The sequence below is a fragment of the Phycomyces blakesleeanus genome, assembly GCF_001638985.1.
Source record: "Phycomyces blakesleeanus NRRL 1555(-) unplaced genomic scaffold PHYBLscaffold_1, whole genome shotgun sequence".
NCBI classification, from domain to species: domain Eukaryota; kingdom Fungi; phylum Mucoromycota; class Mucoromycetes; order Mucorales; family Phycomycetaceae; genus Phycomyces; species Phycomyces blakesleeanus.
The window spans coordinates 2,521,733-2,540,716 of NW_017265134.1; the positions used below are offsets into that span (position 1 = coordinate 2,521,733).

The 18,984-nt window shown below is 37.0% G+C and overlaps 3 protein-coding genes across 3 annotated transcripts; 2 read left to right on the plus strand and 1 right to left on the minus strand.

The window, feature by feature from the left end:
* Positions 1 to 1,517: 1,517 nt before the first annotated feature.
* PHYBLDRAFT_105376 (hypothetical protein) lies at positions 1,518 to 3,235 on the plus strand (the record flags this gene model as incomplete). The annotated part of the gene is made up of 4 exons (XM_018427899.1): positions 1,518 to 1,701; positions 1,755 to 2,171; positions 2,320 to 2,961; positions 3,042 to 3,235. 4 exons carry the CDS (start codon positions 1,518 to 1,520, stop codon positions 3,233 to 3,235), a joined length of 1,437 nt encoding a protein of 478 aa, XP_018299072.1.
* Positions 3,236 to 5,303: 2,068 nt separating this feature from the next.
* On the minus strand, positions 5,304 to 5,741 carry PHYBLDRAFT_93066 (hypothetical protein; the record flags this gene model as incomplete). Its single annotated transcript, XM_018443815.1, has 2 exons — positions 5,304 to 5,516; positions 5,565 to 5,741. Coding segments are annotated over 2 exons (390 nt in total), but the record flags the coding sequence as incomplete, so codon positions are not given.
* Positions 5,742 to 7,779: 2,038 nt separating this feature from the next.
* On the plus strand, positions 7,780 to 17,808 carry PHYBLDRAFT_74577 (hypothetical protein; the record flags this gene model as incomplete). Its single annotated transcript, XM_018443026.1, has 5 exons — positions 7,780 to 7,866; positions 7,947 to 8,566; positions 8,622 to 8,709; positions 8,770 to 9,369; positions 17,783 to 17,808. The coding sequence occupies exons 1-5, from the start codon at positions 7,815 to 7,817 to the stop codon at positions 17,806 to 17,808; spliced, it is 1,386 nt and encodes a 461-aa protein (XP_018299074.1). The 5' UTR covers positions 7,780 to 7,814.
* Between the last annotated feature and the right edge of the window lie 1,176 nt (positions 17,809 to 18,984).

Here is an 18,984-nt window from a genome sequence, read left to right on the forward strand (position 1 = left end):
GCTAATAAAGTAATATGCTCTATTGACGGGGACTTGTCTTGGAAATGTCTTTCAGTCAAATACACCATGGCAATTTCAAGATAACAAGCACCAAAAAAGCAAGATTATAGATAACGCCACAAGTAATATCTTGAATATTTATAGATGATATCCATATGCCTTTTGGACTATTGAATGCACTTGTTGAGGTCTCTTATTGTGACCGAATCTTTATTTTATTTTTACCAATAAAGTGGTACACTGAAACTACAATAGGCAACGATATAAACTACCGCGTATTCCACACATGTTTTCTTTTTCTTTACTTTACTTATTTAATATGGAACTGATGAATGTACTGCTTTGAATGTCTGCTATAAATATTTCTGATCTACTCTAATCATTGGCTACAATAATCTTATACGTGGGAAATTTGTAAAAAAAAAAAAGTAAAATAAATAGATAAAACTCAAAAAAAAATGGAGGGGTTTGGATTGTTATTATTAATATCTTTGGCTTCTTGGGGGGGGAACACGTTTCATAGGTACACGCATTATCTGTGTTGCAACAACCAAATGTTTGTAACATTCGTACGATTTTTCAACATCATTTAACAGAACATCTTAAGCACTCTTGTGAACCTTTAATTAACAAATTGACACAAAATCTTACAATTCTTCTGGAGAGGTCTTATTTCGTTGGTACGTGTATTACGATCAGAAATGGATAGTGATAGAGATAATTGTGAAGCAGTTTTGGTGAAACCGTGGCACTGCTACTGTACCCACCTTTTGTTACTTGTATTTTGTCCTTTCTGTCTTTCTCTATCTTTCTGACCAACATTCACCACCTGAGACGCCCACACGCTTGTACCGTGAAGTGATCAGTAAGCAACATAGAATATATTTCCTATATCCAAAAGTAGCTAATAGTCAGTACTTCAAAAAATAAATAAATTAAAAATTAATAATAATAAAAAAAAAAGTATTTTATTTTATTTTTCCCATTTTTACTAACAATTCAAATATCCTATAATTTATCTATCTAAAGAAAGAAAGAAAAAATTAGCACTTCTCATCACACTTCGTCTTTATATATTGTATGTATGAGATATTGGCTTTTTAGGTTATGAATTATATGCTTATTTACCCGGGATCATTATTTTCGATCTGAAATTACCTTTTGATTTCTAAAAAAAAATAAAACTTGTAAATTTTCTATATATTTACTTTCCACAAAAAAAACAACACAGCACAAACACAGTACAAATATAGTTTGGAAATACACACGCACAACCAACCAAGCCAACAAGTCGTTTCTGTTTAAGCTCATCAACAACCAACACCCTTCTTTCCCAGCTGCCAGAGACTTCCCTTTTTTTTTATTCTCTTCTTCCTCTTCTTCTTTTTCATTATTATTCCTTCTCCTCTTTCTTTCTTTGTCTTTATACATCTTATACATTCAACATGTCATTCAACCGGGAATCACTTACACATGATACAAGAAGTAAACGTCCCAAGGTTGAAAGCACTCGACTGATGCATGGCTCACCGCAACAACAACTGGAAATTGAGAAGCTTCAGGAGCAGTTTAGAGTTTCTGATGAGACATTGGACAACATCTTGCATAGCTTTGAAGATGAAATAAAAGCGGGATTGGCAGCGCAATCAGAAAATGCACCGCATCAAAACGATCTCAAGATGATCCCATCCTATGTCACCGGTACGTGGTACCATACATTCCAAAACCTGTCTGGCTTATCAAATGTACTGTAGGCTATCCTACCGGGAATGAAAAGGGAACATATCTTGCATTGGAAATCAGTGGAGTAGATATTTACGTGTGTCAAGTCAAGCTCAAGGGGGAGGGTGGAAAGCTCGCCATCAATCAGTACCAATACAAAATTCCTGACCACTTGACAGCTGGAGATGATATCTGCGTATTGATTGACTATGTCGCAGATTGTGTGGCAGATTTTCAAAGGCGTATTGGGTCTGGACATCACACTGTGTATTCAATGGCTATCAGTGTTGGCTTTGCTGTCCGACAGACAGGTTTGAACCGCGGAACTATCCTTGCACTTGAACACGGCTTTGAATTCCCGAATGCTGTGGGGTGTGATGCTGTCGAGCTATTTCACAGTCGATTCCATGCAAAGGGTCTGGGCGTAAAGATTGTTGCGATTGCCAATGGTAAGGAATTGTCTAGGTAGTTATTATTACTTTACTTTTCCAACAAAAATAAAATAGATTAGCTGTGGTGCGATAAAATAAAATAAAATAAAATCCCTCCACAGATATATTAACACTTTTAGTTTTTCTTTATATATATATATATTAGATGCTGTGTGTACACTTCTTGCACATGCTTATCAACATCCCTCCACACGTATCGGCATAGTACACTGTGCAGGTACGAACTGTGCTTATTACGACAAGGTATCCAATATGGGAAAGTTCCTTTCTCAACATCCACAAGAATCCTCTATCCAGCGGGATATGATAATCAATACCGAGTGGTGTACATTTCATCTGAACACTTTGCCCATGACAGAGTATGATCGCCTGCTTGATAGAGAGTCGAATAACCGAGGCATCCATATATTCGAAAAGATGACTACTGGAATGTATCTCGGCGAGATTGTGCGTCAAGTTCTTATTAGCTTTGTGGATCGACACGTTTTATCGTTTGATGTTTCAGATGAAGACTGTCTGTTGCGTATACCTTATCATTTCGACACGAGCTATATGTACGTGTGTGAGGCCGATGATAACTGGGAGACTCTTGAGGACACGCGGGTCGTGCTGGAGGAAATGTGCAAAATCGGAGAAACAACCTTGGCAGATCGAGAAATAGTAAAAAAAGTTTGCGAGTTTATCGGTCATCGTGCGGCTGCTCTTTTGGGAGCAGCAACAGCCAGTATTGTCAAATATATTGTTGAATGTGGAGTTGGTGCTGGTAAAGAAGAAGGATTTGCGATATGTAAGTGATACAAATATACATATACTTAAATGAAATGAAGGTTCTGTACTCATTTCCTTAATATATATATATATTATTAGCCATTAGTGGAGATGTCTACAAAGATTATCCGTCCTTTCATCCACGCGTCTGTGAGACTTTAAAGGCATTGATTCCAGATGAAGTGGCTTCCAGACTATCTGTTGGTATTGTCAAACATTCACGAATTGTAGGTGCAGCCATTGTAGCCATGATGGCTGAGAAGATGGACCAACAGCATCAAGTCGAGATTTGATAAAATAAAACAATATTCTTCAGATACGACATATTCTTATGACACCCACCAACCCACCCGCATCCATATATATACATTTATACATATATATTTATTTGCTTACTCTAAACATAGCTAATCGACCTTATTCCAACCCTTGCCTTTAGCCATTATACTAAAGAGTAACAATAAATCTGGAAACCCCATTCCGCCTTTTCTTTTATTGTACTTTTCTTTTTCTTTTTTCTTTTTTATTAAAGATGTACTGTCTATATGGATTATATTGACATTTTCTATTACTACTACTACTACTACTATTATTATTATTTTTAAAGAAAGAAAGAAAGAAAGAAAAAGGGGGGCATTTTTCATAAAAAATTGAAAAAAGGGGGATTCTTTTTTACATGTATAACAAATGTCTTGAAGATGTACATTTACAGACGTGTTTTACAAGTTTTGTCATTAGAAGAGTATCTTATTTATTTATTTATTTGTTTGTTTTTTTTTTAATCTTTATTTAGGACCACCTCTTGTCTTGCCTCCAGCTCCACCGCGAGGACCTCCGCGACGAGGACCATTTGGAGAAAATCGACGATCGAACTGATTTCCACCAGGCTGTTGTCTTCCAAAAGAGCTTTTGTTGTAACGGCGCTCTTCAGCAAATACAACTACTTGACCCACATTGACTTTGTGTTGAGTAAGAGCCTTAGTAACAGCATCTGGGGTAGTAAACTCTAAGAATGCGCTATTGCGGGGATGCATCAAACTGATAGATTTGATAGTGCCAAATCTAGAGAAAGCCTCGCGTAAACCCTCTTCTGTCACAGTGGGACCAACACCCTTTATGAAAATCTGAGTATCCTCAGCTATTTGGACGAATTAGATACAATAAAATCCCCTTTTTATGTTATGTTGTTATATGTTTACCTTTACGTTGCATAAAGTTATGTCCCTGAGGTTGCTGTACATAATTTTGTTGCTGACCATATTGTTGCTGCTGTTGCTGTTGCTGTTGCTGTTGCTGTTGTTGCTGCTGTTGTTGCTGCTGTTGTTGCTGCTGTTGTTGCTGTTGCTGTTGCTGTTGTTGTTGTTGCTGTTGTTGCTGCTGTTGCTGCTGTTGTTGCTGTTGCTGTTGCTGTTGTTGCTGTTGCTGTTGTTGTTGTTGTTGTTGCTGCTGCTGCTGCTGCTGCTGTTGTTGGGGATAGACCTGCTGTTGGGGGTAATGCTGTTGTGGGTAAGAGGGTTGAGGATGGTGATGTTGTGGAGAAGGAGGAGTCATATTCATGAGTACATACTGCTGTTGGTGGTGATGTTGTTGTTGATGTTGATGCTGTTGGTGTTGTTGAATTTGCTGTTGTTGGTGATGATGATGCTGGTGATGCTGTTGCTGCTGGGGTGGTGGCTGTTGCTGTTGCTGTTGCAGCGGTTGCTGCTGATGTTGTTGTTGCTGCTGTGGGTGTGACTGATGAATTTGTTGTTGTGGTGATTGAGGGGGAGGAGTTTGTTGAGCAGAGGTTTGTAAAGGTGATGATTGGATTATAGGTGATGGTTGAGCAGATGTCATTTGGGTGCTCTTGGCAGCAGGTACAGAGGCCAAGGATGCCCATGATTTTGCTTCTGGTTTAATGGGAGGGTTTGCTTGCTTTGGCACTGCCTTTGGAGTAATTTCAGGTTTCTTCTCTTCTAAAATCTCCTTCCTGGGTTCTTTCTTAAATTCTTTCTTACTCTCCTTGATGGACTCTCTGGGAATTTCCTTAGTCTGATCCACAAAGCCGGTTTCCTTCTTGTGTATTCCGTTTGATTCAGGTAAGCTTTCTAAAACAGGTTTTTCTGTCTTCACGTCTTCCTCTGTTCTACTTTGATTATTGATTGTGGGTGTGGGTGGTGCAGTACGAACATCATTCTCAGCTGGTTGCTCTTTCTTTTTTTCAACTGGTTCAGTGATATCCTGCACTATCTCACTTGATCTAACAGTCTCTTCAGATCCCTGCTTCTTCTCCTGATGTGATTTTTTGCCAGAGTATTGGGCTGGTGTAGACGATACAGTGGCGTCATCCTCCTCCTCATCACAAGCATAATAATCAATATTGACTTCTTCTTTGAGAAAGCGAAAGATGTCGTTGAGGACATAGTATCCCTTGTGTTGTGGTGCAAGAAAGAAAGTTTGACTGAATTTCTGAGGTGGGTTATCTAGATTGCACATCTCACCCAGCACTTGGATGAGGATGCCATCATTGGCTGACATTTGGCTATCGACCTGGGTTACCAGTACTTTACAATCTTCGAAATTCAGCTCTTCCATCTTTTGTCTAATCTCCTATACATTGACAATCATCAGCTCCTGTTTCACACTCTTTATTTCTCTTACCTCCTGGCCCCGATATGTCTTGGCCACATCGCCCTCATCACCTCTCACCAAAACGGAATTCTTGCTGTAAAAGGCATGGATCCGCTGTGGTTTCTTATTCAGGAATGTGTAGTACTCACGTACAAAAATCAGACCAACATCCAGAGGGACTGTGGCCATGTTGTTTGGATGGGTGGAATTGTCGGATGTCGCATTTGTCTGGGTAGGTTGACTTACTGAGGCTGTCATTGCTTAGATTATGTGTTCTGTAGAAGCGGTATAAGAGCAAGAATAAAGTCGATTCCTTAACGTACAAGAGCAAAAGCTACCTTTTTTTAAGGGGTATGTTAAAGAGTAGTATTTATTTATATACGCGACAGAAGATAATGGTTAAAAAAAAAGGGGTGGGAGAGAGCAGGAGGTTGAATGATCTTCTTGACCTTTGACGCGTCCTCTTTGAAAGTGACGTAATTGAATTGATAAACCGCAGTGGTCAGTGCAACAAGTAAGCTACTTGGTTGGCATTTGTCAGTAAACTCACTCCATATTGATATCACAAAGAAGTTTAAGGTAATTATTGTTTGCCCCAGATTTATTAAACTAATAAGGCACCGATTTTCAGTCTATGATTTCTGAGAGCTATTTATTATACAAGAGCACCGATTAAACTAGTGAGTTAAAGAATAACGAGAAAGTCGCCTGGTAAAAAAAAGAAAAAAAGTAACATCCGACAATTGATTCATGTAAGGAAGATCTTGAACAATGAAACTAATAGTACCACTTTATCATATACCCCTCAAAGAAACTAGTGACTTTCTTTGTGCGGATCAAATCAGATTATTTTCTATTTTTATAAGGAAAAATTGCCTGTAAAAGTAGCAATAGGTAGTTTAAGGTATGATGGAATAATATAAAGTAATATAAGGTACGGTACTGTATGATATAGTAAGATAATGTAAAGGTGTTATATAAATCATTCGATGTAATGCTTATTTGCCTGCTAATAAAACAAGATATATGTATTGGCTAATAACAAAGAAATGACTTGTGCGCAGTAAGGAAGATCATAAAGGAACAAGTCTAAATAAATGTCTCTGCTTTGTTTATTTACGCGCCTAGGAATAAATAGATAAAAATGCGTCGTGCAAGATTCCTGTAAACCTTTCGAGACTTGGTTAACAAATAGAATCATCCAGTTGGAGATATATATTTCATTCTAGCTTAAAGAGAGTGTTTGTGATACCGGAAGAACAGACCCGATGAAAGATTGGGAGTCTTTATTGTATGGGATAGAGTGATGAAGGGGTACTTAGACCATGCTAAAAATGGTACAAGAGCTAGAGGATTGAATAGACTCAGTCTTTACTTATTTAAAGTGACAGGAGTAGTCTTACCAGAGTTATGATACAAGTGTATGATAAATAAGGGTAAACCAGGGAAGAATTGATCAAAGCGGGTTGTTTTTGGGGATCAGGTTTCCCCACACAAACCATTGATGGGATTGCCTACTCCGATGAAGTAGTAGGAATAATTGTACGACAATATTGGCATTTTTTTTGTTGAATTTATAGAGTATATAGCTATATATATGTGCTGGGATCAATAAATAAGTGTGTGGAATATAATAGATATCATACCTGATTCAACACAACCAGATCATATGATTGTCCTCCTTCTATGACGGTCGCAAACGTCCCGTTAAATCATAAACGTACTTCAGGCAACCTATGGGTGTACCAGTCGGTGATTTCTTCAGATGTACGATGCTGAGAAATAAACGCTCCACTGTGAAGAACCTAGTTTGGCCGCTTATTTTACGGGGATTAGGGACATTGGTAAACGTCCGAATATCCCGCTTGGCCGTGTCCTATTCACCTTCTTCAATCACACATGTATTCTGCATTTCCCCATGGGGTACCTGTTCATCACATTGGAGTGATTACGGTAATATTAATTAGTAAACTGGTATTTATTTATTTATTCGGGCTTGATATCAAAGAAGATTTTATCTATGAAAACTATCAAAAGAATAGACTTTTAACTCTATATTACAGTCGTTTGTTTTTGTGCAACTAAAGCTTACATCAAGTGCCCTTTTACCGTTTTTTTTTCTCACATTTTCGACACATCTATAAAAGCCAACCTCATTTCCAGTAGATCCAATTATTCAGACTTCTTCTCCTCTTCTTCTTTTCTCAACAATAATATTATCAGATGGTGATCTGGCCAACAAAAAAACGTCTCTACACATACATGTGTGGCATTTGTGCCGCACTTTGCATGTTCATCAACGGATACGATGCGGGTAAGCTAGCTAGCTAGCTAACTTAGCTACACATTCTTTTAATTCAGCAATCCAATTAATTGTGACTTGATTTCATTTAGCTGTCTTCAACAACCTTCAGGGTCTCGATTCGTTCATGCTTTATATGGGACTGGACAAGGATGCGCCTAAAGACCAGAATATGATCGGAGCAGTAACGTCGAGCTACCTGGCAGCCAGTATCGCCTCTGGTATTACTGTGTCTCCTTTGATTTCACATTACCTTGGCCGCCGAGCAACCATCTTCGCAGGCTGTCTGCTTGTCGCTGTTGCCTCTATAGTCCAGACATTCTCTACAAACATTGGTGCTTTTATTGCTGGTCGTGTTATTCTTGGTATTGGACAGGGTATTGCTCTCCCAGCCGGCCCTGTATTCATGAGTGAAATTTGCTCCCCTGAAGTTCGAGGTCGCATGCTTTCATTCTGGCAGATGATGTATAGTGTCGGTGCTCTGGTTACCTCCTTCACTGCTTATGGTTGCAAGCTCAACGAAGGTCTTGGTCTCTGGCAGTGGAAGACTGTCACTCTCCTTCAGGCAGCTATCCCAGTCATTTGCTGTGCTACCATCTTTACTTGCCCAGAATCCCCTCGTTGGTTGATCTCCAAAGGAAAATTTGACCAAGCAAAGAGAGCTCTGGAACGTACTCGTGAGGAGGACCAAGTCGTCGAGGAATTTGAAGGTGTAAGTAAAACAAACATGTTATACATTGCCAACCGGCTAATATTTTTGTAATTAGATTAAAGCTTCAATCGAATGGGAAAAAGAAAATAGTTCCAACTCTCTCAAGGAATTGTGGGTTGATAAGTCTATTCGCAGACGTATGAGTAAGTATAAAAGATTTACATTACATTATTCAAAGACTAATTCAATTATTATCTGTTCAGTTCTCGGTTTGATTATGAACTTTGGTCAGCAGCTTACCGGTCAGTCCATGATGACCAGTTATTCGACCAAGGTTTACCAGAAAATCTTTAACGACGACGCAACTGTCCTTTTGATTAATGCTCTCAACTTTACCTTTGGTATCCTTTTCACCTTGACCTGCACTTTCTTCTCTGACAAGCTTGGACGTACAAAGATGCTTATTGGCTGTGCATTTGGCCAAGCTGCTATGTTGCTGATTGCCGCTACTGTTTATCTCGGCACACCTACTCTTCCTGATGGCGCAAAGTCATTTGCTATTGGTGTTGCACTTGTTTTGGTTCTCTTTCTTTTTACTTTCTTTTACAAGCCAGGATGGGGTGCCACTACTTGGATCTATACTTCGGAAATCTTCCCCATGCGTGTCCGTGGTACTGCAGTCGCAATTTGCACTAACACTCAAAGTGTCGGTGGTCTTGTAATGGGTCAAGCTTTCCCTTCCATGTTTACTACTATGGGATTCTACTCTTTCTACGTCTGGATGGGTGTCAATCTTTTACTTGTTGTCCTCATCTTTTTATTCTATCCTGAAACCAAGGGTGTTCCTCTTGAAGAGATGGACCGTTTGTTCAGCCAGCCCCTGGGACGAAGCTTTGGATTGTGCGGACGTCGCCCCAAAAAGAGCCTTGAGCATAGTGTTGACACGTTTGAAGAAAAACAGATTCAGCACACTGAAAACACAGACGAGGAGGCTGTTGTAAAGACTGTCGGAAAAGTCTAATGCCACTTTTTGATAATGCCTGGTGCATCGCAAAAAAAAACTTATTTTCAAACTTTTAATCTATTTTTACGCTTTCCTTTCTTTTATTAATTCTTTTTTTTAAAAGACTCTTATCTATCTATTTCGATGCAGAGTCTATTCACTATTGTGATACCCATTTAAGCTTCTATATTTTCTGTAATTTTCTAAAGTCATTTATTCTTGAGATCCTGTAATTAAATAAATAAATCGATAACAAAAAAATTAAATTCTGCGCTTGTCCATTTCGTATATTTATTTGTTTATTTATTTGTTCTTACAAATATCTTTACTAGAGACTTTGCTTGAAACCAAAAAGTTTATTCTGATAGTTTTCCTGATGAATTTAGCTTCAGTTGAACCAATACCAATACGCTTTTTTTTTTAAAAAAAAAAGGTATAAGATTATTATTTGGTTTGTTTACTTTGTTAAACCTTCGCATCAAAATAGGATAAGCTAAAATAATATTCACTCTTTCGGCGTTAAATGTACCAATCAAAAATAATACGCAATAATAAGCGGAATACTGTGGCCATACAAATGTACACCAAGCACCGTATTTATGTACCTTTAGTAATTGAGAATGTATAAATTTTCTTTAATATATATTTTTTTGCTGTCTACGTACGCCCTCACGTCTTTATTTGCTTACACGTGTGTATTACAGCATAGTCATTTTGGAGTCCAATATTTCACAAACCAGTAACTGCTTCAAAACCAAAGCCATATTACACTTAAACCACACAGTCGGAAAATGTCATTCGTTTTTCTTTTTATTCGGTTCTTGCAAGGCAAAAATAAAAACTGTGGTTGGTCAGATCAGATTTACTAGAGAATGACCCAAAAATAATAATAATAGTTTAATACTTCTTTATTTACTGTTCGAAAGGCTTTATTTTCTATTTTCATTAATCATTAGATTTATCAATAAAAGTTTTTTTTTAGAAAACAAGAATATATAGATATATAAAGGTACGTACGTATAAATATCGTATTTAGTATGTAATATACTTTATGGGAACAGACGAATAGTAATTGACAAGACTTAATTGTAATTGGTTTTGGAGCATTATGAGTATTTACCATAACTTTAATACTTTGCCAGCTGTTATGGCGAGGTTTAAAATAAAGAAGTATTCTGAATAATCTTAAACTTATTACAGGTATCCAATCGGTTGTTTACTTGTTCAACACCCCACAAAAAAAATAACGGTTTGATGTCCTCTTGTGAAATAGGACATTCGCAAGATTTCAATTCACCGATCGGAACAAAAAGGATAAAAGGAGCAAATGAATAACTCACCAATTACATCAGTTTGAGTGGTTAGGCAAAGTAATTATTATTACTATTATCATTATTTGTTGCAAAATAAGCTCCACTCTTGGTTAGTCCAGCATATACTATTCTGTAGTGATACTTCAAATAGATGTCATCTACTGGGAGGAAAAGGGAATAGACAAATGAAAATAGACGATGTATATTCAACTTTTGCTTTTCTTTTGGGAACCAAAACATTCCTAAAATATACAGCCGTCTGCTTTGGTTTTCTCACCTACACGCCATAGATTTCAAAGGAGAAATATCTAATACTCCCCGAAAGTACACGACAGATCAATCTTTTGCTTGATCTCTGGAATATTACAGCATACCACACGCATTGGAGTGAATTTCACTAGCTGTGAACACAGATGCCATAATATTCTTGTGCATTCAGTGATCTGCTATGTTATGTATATCACTAGCTGCAAAAGCTTGATTCTCAAAAAAAAACAATATGTATTATTTATAATCGTCTAGTTTACATTCATTGGTAATGTTATATTTATACAATATATATTTCTTTGCAAATATGCATTAAATACTTAATACTTATGCTGATATACACTATTATGTTGATGAATTATGATATTTAATTGGTAGAGAGAACATTGTGCTTTTATATTTTATACAATTTAGCGTGTAGCTATCAGAAGCGGCGTCCAGATTAAGCTTAGGGTACTTGCTCTATAATATATATATATATAACAAAAAGAATCCCCTCGTTTTCTCAATATTTCGTCGTATCTTTTTTTTTATGGTATCCTGGTTACCTTTACTAATTCCGCTTCTTGTCTTTGCTCTTCCGCTACTTTCACTTTTTGTCGAAGCTGTTTTAATTCTTCTTCTGCTTTAGCTAATTCATACTCTTCTTTCTTAATATTCATATCCATAATTGCCACTTCTCTAATCTCTGTTAAAATTTTTGATCTGAGTTTTTCCTACAATATATATATATATATATATATACATATTAACAAATCAATTTAACAAATAGAAATAAGTCTAATCAATGAGTATCAAAAGTCTACATATTAATTTGCATACATTCTCTTCAGTAAGTAGATCGCCGTCCAGCATTTTTTCACGGCAAGATGCTGGTATTAAAATAACTTCAAGTCGCTTTTCAATGCGCATCATCAACTCATTAATCGTAACATCAACTTCTAAATCAGATGGATCCTGCTCTCCCCGAGTCAATCTAATCTCATCAAAGATTAAAAAGAAAAAGAAAAAGAAATCTTTAGATCGTTTTTTTTTTAAATAATAATAATAGTAATATAGATCTAGATCTACTTACTGATAAGATATTTCACACAGTTTCTTAAACCTTTTACGTAATGGCAGGGTCATGTGCGACCATTTTTGTGATCGCTTTTGAGATCTAGCATTTGTCTCTATTGATCATAGAAAGAAGTTAAGAATGTCTAATTGCTTATTTGGTTCATCGGTACCATGATCTCTTAAGATCTGATCTACAAGATCTTCTGGTGCTGACTCGTTTGAACTCATGCGTAAAAAGATGTATATACAAAGGGGTATGGCATGAATTTGGTGAAATCAGTTTATATATATATATATATATATATATGTGTATGTATATTTGCGCAGGTGTAGATTTCTTGCCGTTGGTTTTATGCATTCGAATTCCGTTTCTTTCTCTTTTCCTTAATAAGCTGTTTTTGTGACGTCTAATACACCTTTTTTCTACTCTTTGAAGAGGACAACAAGTATAAGTGTAAGCCAGATTGCTAATACACATACACACACATACATACATACATATCTTGTTTTAAAAGTATACACTCCTCATAATAAATTTCTTTTATGTCTTTAACGTAATTTATTTAACAAAAAAAAGACTCTCATCCAGATATAACATTATATATAATTTGGAATAGAGAAAAAAAATAGCAGCTTATAAAGCAGACAAAGAACTGAAAAAAATGAGAAATGGCTATAAAATAAAATTGGGCATTTACCTTTTCTTGAGGACCTTTAAATACCGAAACAATAGAGGGTGACTGAAGCAATTTTGGGTTAAAAATTCTTGAAAATAGGTATAGTACCCCTTTGGTTATGAACCGTGGAACCAAGTTCAACAAAACAAAATAAATTTAAAGCCTGTTTGTCCCGGTTCACTAACCCGGTTCATTAGCTAGATACAGTAGAAAGAATGTGGAACTGCAATACTACCCACTACTACATTTGTCGAATTTCTATAATAAATTGGTACAAGTTCGCACCCCTTTTTAATAAAGAAAAAAAGATTCCGTGAGCACCTGTAGTTGGTAGAGTACATTATTTTGCATTCAACCTACTGTTGCGTTGTGAGTACATTAATTAAAGATATTACAAAAGTATTTTGACACTGGCTGATGACCTATTCACACACCAGTCAAATACCACACCACATCTCTATACTCTTATGAGCAGTCTTAATACAGAGATCTTTAAAAAAAAACAACTTTGACACCATCTGATGACAGATTGAAATGACAATCAAAAACTACAGCACACTATTATCTTCTTACGCACATACCCAGTCCAGAGATTGCTGGTCATACCTCTAGTTGATTACAAGTTGACACAAGTTAGAAATCACAACTCATTACCATCATATTATGATTGTGGTGATTACAGATTAATAAAGACTTCTTTTTTTTTTCACTAGTTGACTAAATTTGATACATCAAGTATTATAATGCATCAAGTTATTGTTGCCAACATACTGACTGACGAAGAAACCTTTAGGATGAATCACTTTCAAGCCAATCTCTGATAAGGATAGCCTATCTACGAAAGCAACTAGTTGATTATTCAAGTTTAAAGCACAAAAGCACTGTGCATATCGTATCTGACCATCTTTTTTTACTGGTTCAATTTTCATCATAACTTGTAGCCAGGAAATCTGCGATTACTCCTCACTCTGAATAAAGAAGTGATTGGTGTAAAACTTTGATTGTTTGGTTACTTTTTTTATGACTGTTTGAGAACCAAGGACTAAAGAACATGTTGGCAAAGACATGTTAAGGAATCCGATTTGTTAACTTAAGGATTCCTTGAGCTATTATGTTTTCTTCTTTTAAAAAGGCAAAGGCCAATGGTCGTATAAGGTGAAGAGGGGTTTATTTTTATATAGTAGGCTTCTATATTCAATTGGTCTGTCCTTGAGGGAACTATAGATGTATAGTGAGAAATATATGCAAGAAGAGCATAATGTAGTACGACATATTTAGGCTACTTTATTCTACTTTTTTTTTATTTGTAAGATTTTACAAGATGTTAAGCAGACACCTTTTGTAATTTGGTACTTGATACTTTAAATAGGCTGCTCTATTACATTTACGCCTTACAGCTATCTTTTGCGTCATACTATCTATGCATGATGAAGATGATCCTCGTATCTATCTTTATCCTGGTAAATGAAAAAAACGTCCCCCACTATAATGCAGCATAAGTATTATTGATACACTTTTCTTTTGAGTAAGTACGGCTATAAAGACATAAGCCTTGTTGTTTGTGTTTAGAATATAGAGTGAGATAGCTGTATCTAAAGGTCAAAGCTTAGATGGGAAATTTTAAATAATAAATAAATAAATAATATCACAATCGTTTTAATAGTACAACTGATTTAAAGAAGAGTCATCACCGCAACCATCTGGATTAGTACGCACCTCACCCTATACTTTATGCCGGGATGATGATCATATTAAGTACATACATAAATATTTGCTTTACTCTACAAAAAGGAAAATCTTGGCGGGGAAACTCAATTATGTTAGCAGAAAATATATATATTCTTTGTTGCGTGATAATTATTTTTAGAAAGAAACATAGAGATTTAGGGAAATTTTGGGTTTTTTGTTTTGTTTTGTTCTTTCCACATTTTGTGGGGATGACACTAATTATTACTATTATATGTAGATTCTTGTAAGTAAGAATCAGGCTACAATTAGTAATGAGACTAGTATGCCTTTAATCAAGTAAAGTGCTATATAGAAGCTTTTATTGTAATGTACAAGAACTGAAAGAACAAGGGGGAGATTGCAAATAGACGAAGAAGAGAAGAGAAAAACGATGAAAGAGAAAAATCAATAATACAAGATGTGCATTACCATAGAAGAGAAAATAAAAGAAATGTATATAAACAAAGCGAAAAAGCTTGGTGATGTCCTAAGAAATCATCCCATACATAAAACTACCGTAGATTGGGTAAAGGATGAAGACTATTTTTTTTGGCCTACTTCATGTCTCCTCTTTCAAGCATTGCATCTGGGCCTTGCCATAGGTTTATTAGTACAGCTGTGGCAAGAACCATTGCAAATCGACACCAGCGCCACACAGAACGAAATATACAGCGCAAGAGATGCTTAATCCGGCTAACAATTCCCTGTTCAGATTCATCGGAATCCAAGGTATCGGCACTGGAGAAAGTCATGTCACAAAGATGAGGGTATAAATCCATTGCGTCGTACAAGCTGCCTGTCCCGTCCGGGCCAAACATCTCAATGTCATCGAAAATGAATGTATGGCGTTCTTGACCGTCTTCATCTATATTTTCTGATTGTGCTAAAAAGCTAATCGATTCGTCCAAGATAGATCGGTCAGTAATGCCTGCACTTGTCAAAAAAGCTTCCATAGCATAGTTTCCTGGTGCGCTGCAAAAGGACGTCAAGTTCCGTTCAGTCATTGTGGCAAGGTCTCGCAGTTTTGCAAATGAAGAAGCGGATCGGAGTCGTGGACGAGGAGGTTCCACCCGATTATGAATACTTGCAGAAGATAATGTTTCGCTCTGGCTTTCCTGGAGAACTGGCCATATGTCATTTGTGGATAAATGTGGGGTTTGTGGAGCACACTTTTTCTGCTGCCAAGCATTTTCCAACTCCCCAAGAAGAGACTGTTTCTGATGATGATCCGGATCACGCAATGTGGTTGAAGACATCGTTGTACTCGGCACAACCCTCGTTTTTGCTGCTCCGTAATCGCTTACCGATGGAGATTGTCGAGCAGACCAAATTCCCCGGTCTCTTAAGCGTGATAGGACTTGGCGATGTTCTTCTAAGCTCTCGTTGAGTTCAGCAATGTGCTTAAACTGACGCTGGTAGGCTTCCTGCAAAAGACTATAGCCTTGTTGGTTAAATTGGAACTGTTCAAACTGGGACCGTAATTGGCCGAGATCATGCACCGCACAAGCCAATTTTTCTTCAACTGCTTTTTTTGAGGAAGCAAGATGCTCGTTATCTGTCAGAAGACCAGAGACTTTCTCGGTCAGATCTTCCAACAAGGCCTGGTCTTCCGTAATCTGTTGCTCGAATTCTCGTTCATCATGACGTCTGATTCGTTCCTGTCGATTGTGCTGATTCTCCTTGAGTTCTTCTATTCTGGTGGTTGCTTCTTCTAGATTTGTGCGGAGCCAGACAATTTCTGTCTCCAGTTGGCGCGTTTTCCTATCATTGATTTGGCCAGCCGATGCATTTTCAGACAAGGCTTGCTCAAGCATCGTTTGGATTTCTACATTCTTTCGTTCCAAGCTCTCAATAATGGCTTGGCGGGAATGTTGATGGGATACAAAATGCATGGTATCATCGTCCGTTGTCTCTGTACCCCTGTCGCCTTTAGACTGGCTGGATGCTGCGTCGTTTCGAGGATCAGGAGTTGTATTTCCAAAAATTAATTCCCCTCGCCGTGCCTCCCGTCTGTCTAGGACGATTTCTTGCTGATAGGTCTGTACCTGCCCCAGTAGGGCCTCATACTTTGACTTGAGTGACATGTTATTTTCCAATAGAGATCTCCCAATTTCAGCTGCCAGCGTAAGATCTAAAAAAGCCAGTAAGATATATATATATATATATGAGAAGATATGGATTAGCTTGAACATATCACCAAAAACTACTACTACTACTACTACTACTACTACTCTTTTTTTTTTGGCAAGAAACCAAAAAGGTTGACTTGCCCTTTTCCTTGTCACGCAGTACTGTATACGCGTTTTTCAAAAGGGTAACGAGTTCTACGGCAGACTTTTCAGCAACCCATGAAACGGAGGACATGAATGAGCTTGTTGATAAGGCTGGAGAAGATGGTTCTGAAAGCTTCCATGCATCTGGAATAGGTTGGTTTGAGGTTGGTGCTGACATGGATGGCTTTGGGGCTCCAGGTAGCTTTTTTGGGGAAATTCGACGGTGGGAATTGGATAGCATAATTAATAGAAAGGACTAGTTGATAACAACAACAATAAAAGGGCCAAGGGTTTCTTAGTTGGTGTTGATTGCGTTTCAGGTGACAGTACCTTTTTATCTATTCAATACAAAAAAAAATAGGTAGGAGATTTAAATATAAATAGGGCAAGGATAATGCAAGATCAGGATATTGAAAGAGAGAGAGAGAAAGAGAGAGAGAAGCAGGGGTGGAAAGAAGAGAGACAAGTTTTATAGGAAAAGTAAGTGCTCATCATGGTTGCAAAAAGGGATGATTCAAACCACTATATAGCTGCCCACAAATACACCAGCACAGAAACACATCTTTACTATCTACACTCCTTTTAAACCCTTTCACGCCAACGCCTGTCCTTATTTTATTGCTTTCCCCTTTGTTGTACAAATGAGCTCTCCTTCAAGCAATCAAGTAAGTAAGAGATAAAATATAGATATATAGATATATTAGACATGCTTGGTTAAACCCCTATAGATCAGCCAAGTATAGTAATTATAGTGTTGCTATCAGGGTTCTGGAATGTCAAATAACACTGTTTTCTTTGGCAATTGATATTAATGAAAAGATGTTAGATGATGAATATTGTGGCTATATAGATAATTTATGTACAAAATACACTAGCATATCAAGGGATTCCTTGATAGCCAAACATTACAAATGGCTAATGGCTATTAGTAATATTATATATATTATTTTCAAGAGCTAGAAAGAATATTAATAGGAGGTGATTCCACGCCAACTACTAGAAGGATACTTATATATATATATATATATACAGTGTACAATACAGCACATCCGATAGAATGATTATGGCCCCTCTTCATTATTCTCCTCTATTTTCAAATACACACACATGTATAAAAACGATGGCTGACATCACCATCGTTTTTATATTGTCGTCAGTTAATTACTCTGCCATGAGGATTAATACAATATGTAGAGTACACAGACAGATTCATGCTTATATGACATCCAATACACTTTCGTTTGTTCTTGCCATCCAGTAGCCTGTTAATCAATAATACACAGCATACTATATTCTCCCGTCGTTTATTTATATACATATTATGTATATGGGTATGGATATGGATATATTTTGGTTGGGCCTGTCGTGTACAGTGCGTCAGATGGTTTATTCTATTAGAATAGTACCTTCATTGCTCGCATCAGATGATTGCACTCGCTTCGTTTATTTTATTTTATCTCATCTCATCTCACTATCCTTGTTAACCTCTATGTTCCTAACAGGTTTTGTTCAGACGTGTTTAAGGTAAGGAAAGATATATTCGGGTGGAGCTGGTGTGATTTAGGATTTAGGATTCATGATTTATGATATCTGCCATATGCACATTCTGCAGCAAGCTCGCATCATGACCTTTTGATAATACTTATGTGTCTGAAGAGGTTTGATGGAATCTCTAGGTGAAATACATCGATACATAGTCCTATCAAGATGTGTTATCTGTAGTTAAGTCAGGTAGCTCTCTCCTATACACTCACTCTTGTGAACCAAATGGGCCTATGGTAGTTTCAAAATCCTGATATTTTGATTAGGAGTGCATGGCTATTTACTAATAAAATATGCACTTTACCTGATTTGTGAAATACTTTGTTACCAGTATCCCGATTTTATTATTTTAGAAGCACATATTAATATTGCTGTTCCGAGTTCCCTTCCTTTACTGAACTCAACTCAAATCAACTCAACTCAACTCAACTCAACTGAGCCAGTTTTGCCGTCATTATCATTATATTCATCTTTAGGTACCAATCTGATAAGGTCAGCCCAAAGGAACCCTACCTTTTATTCATGTATTCTATACAGGTCACCATGTCCATGAATACAAATACTCCAGGTTACACATTTGATTTGGTGTAATGTTCTTCAACATCTTTGTCAACAA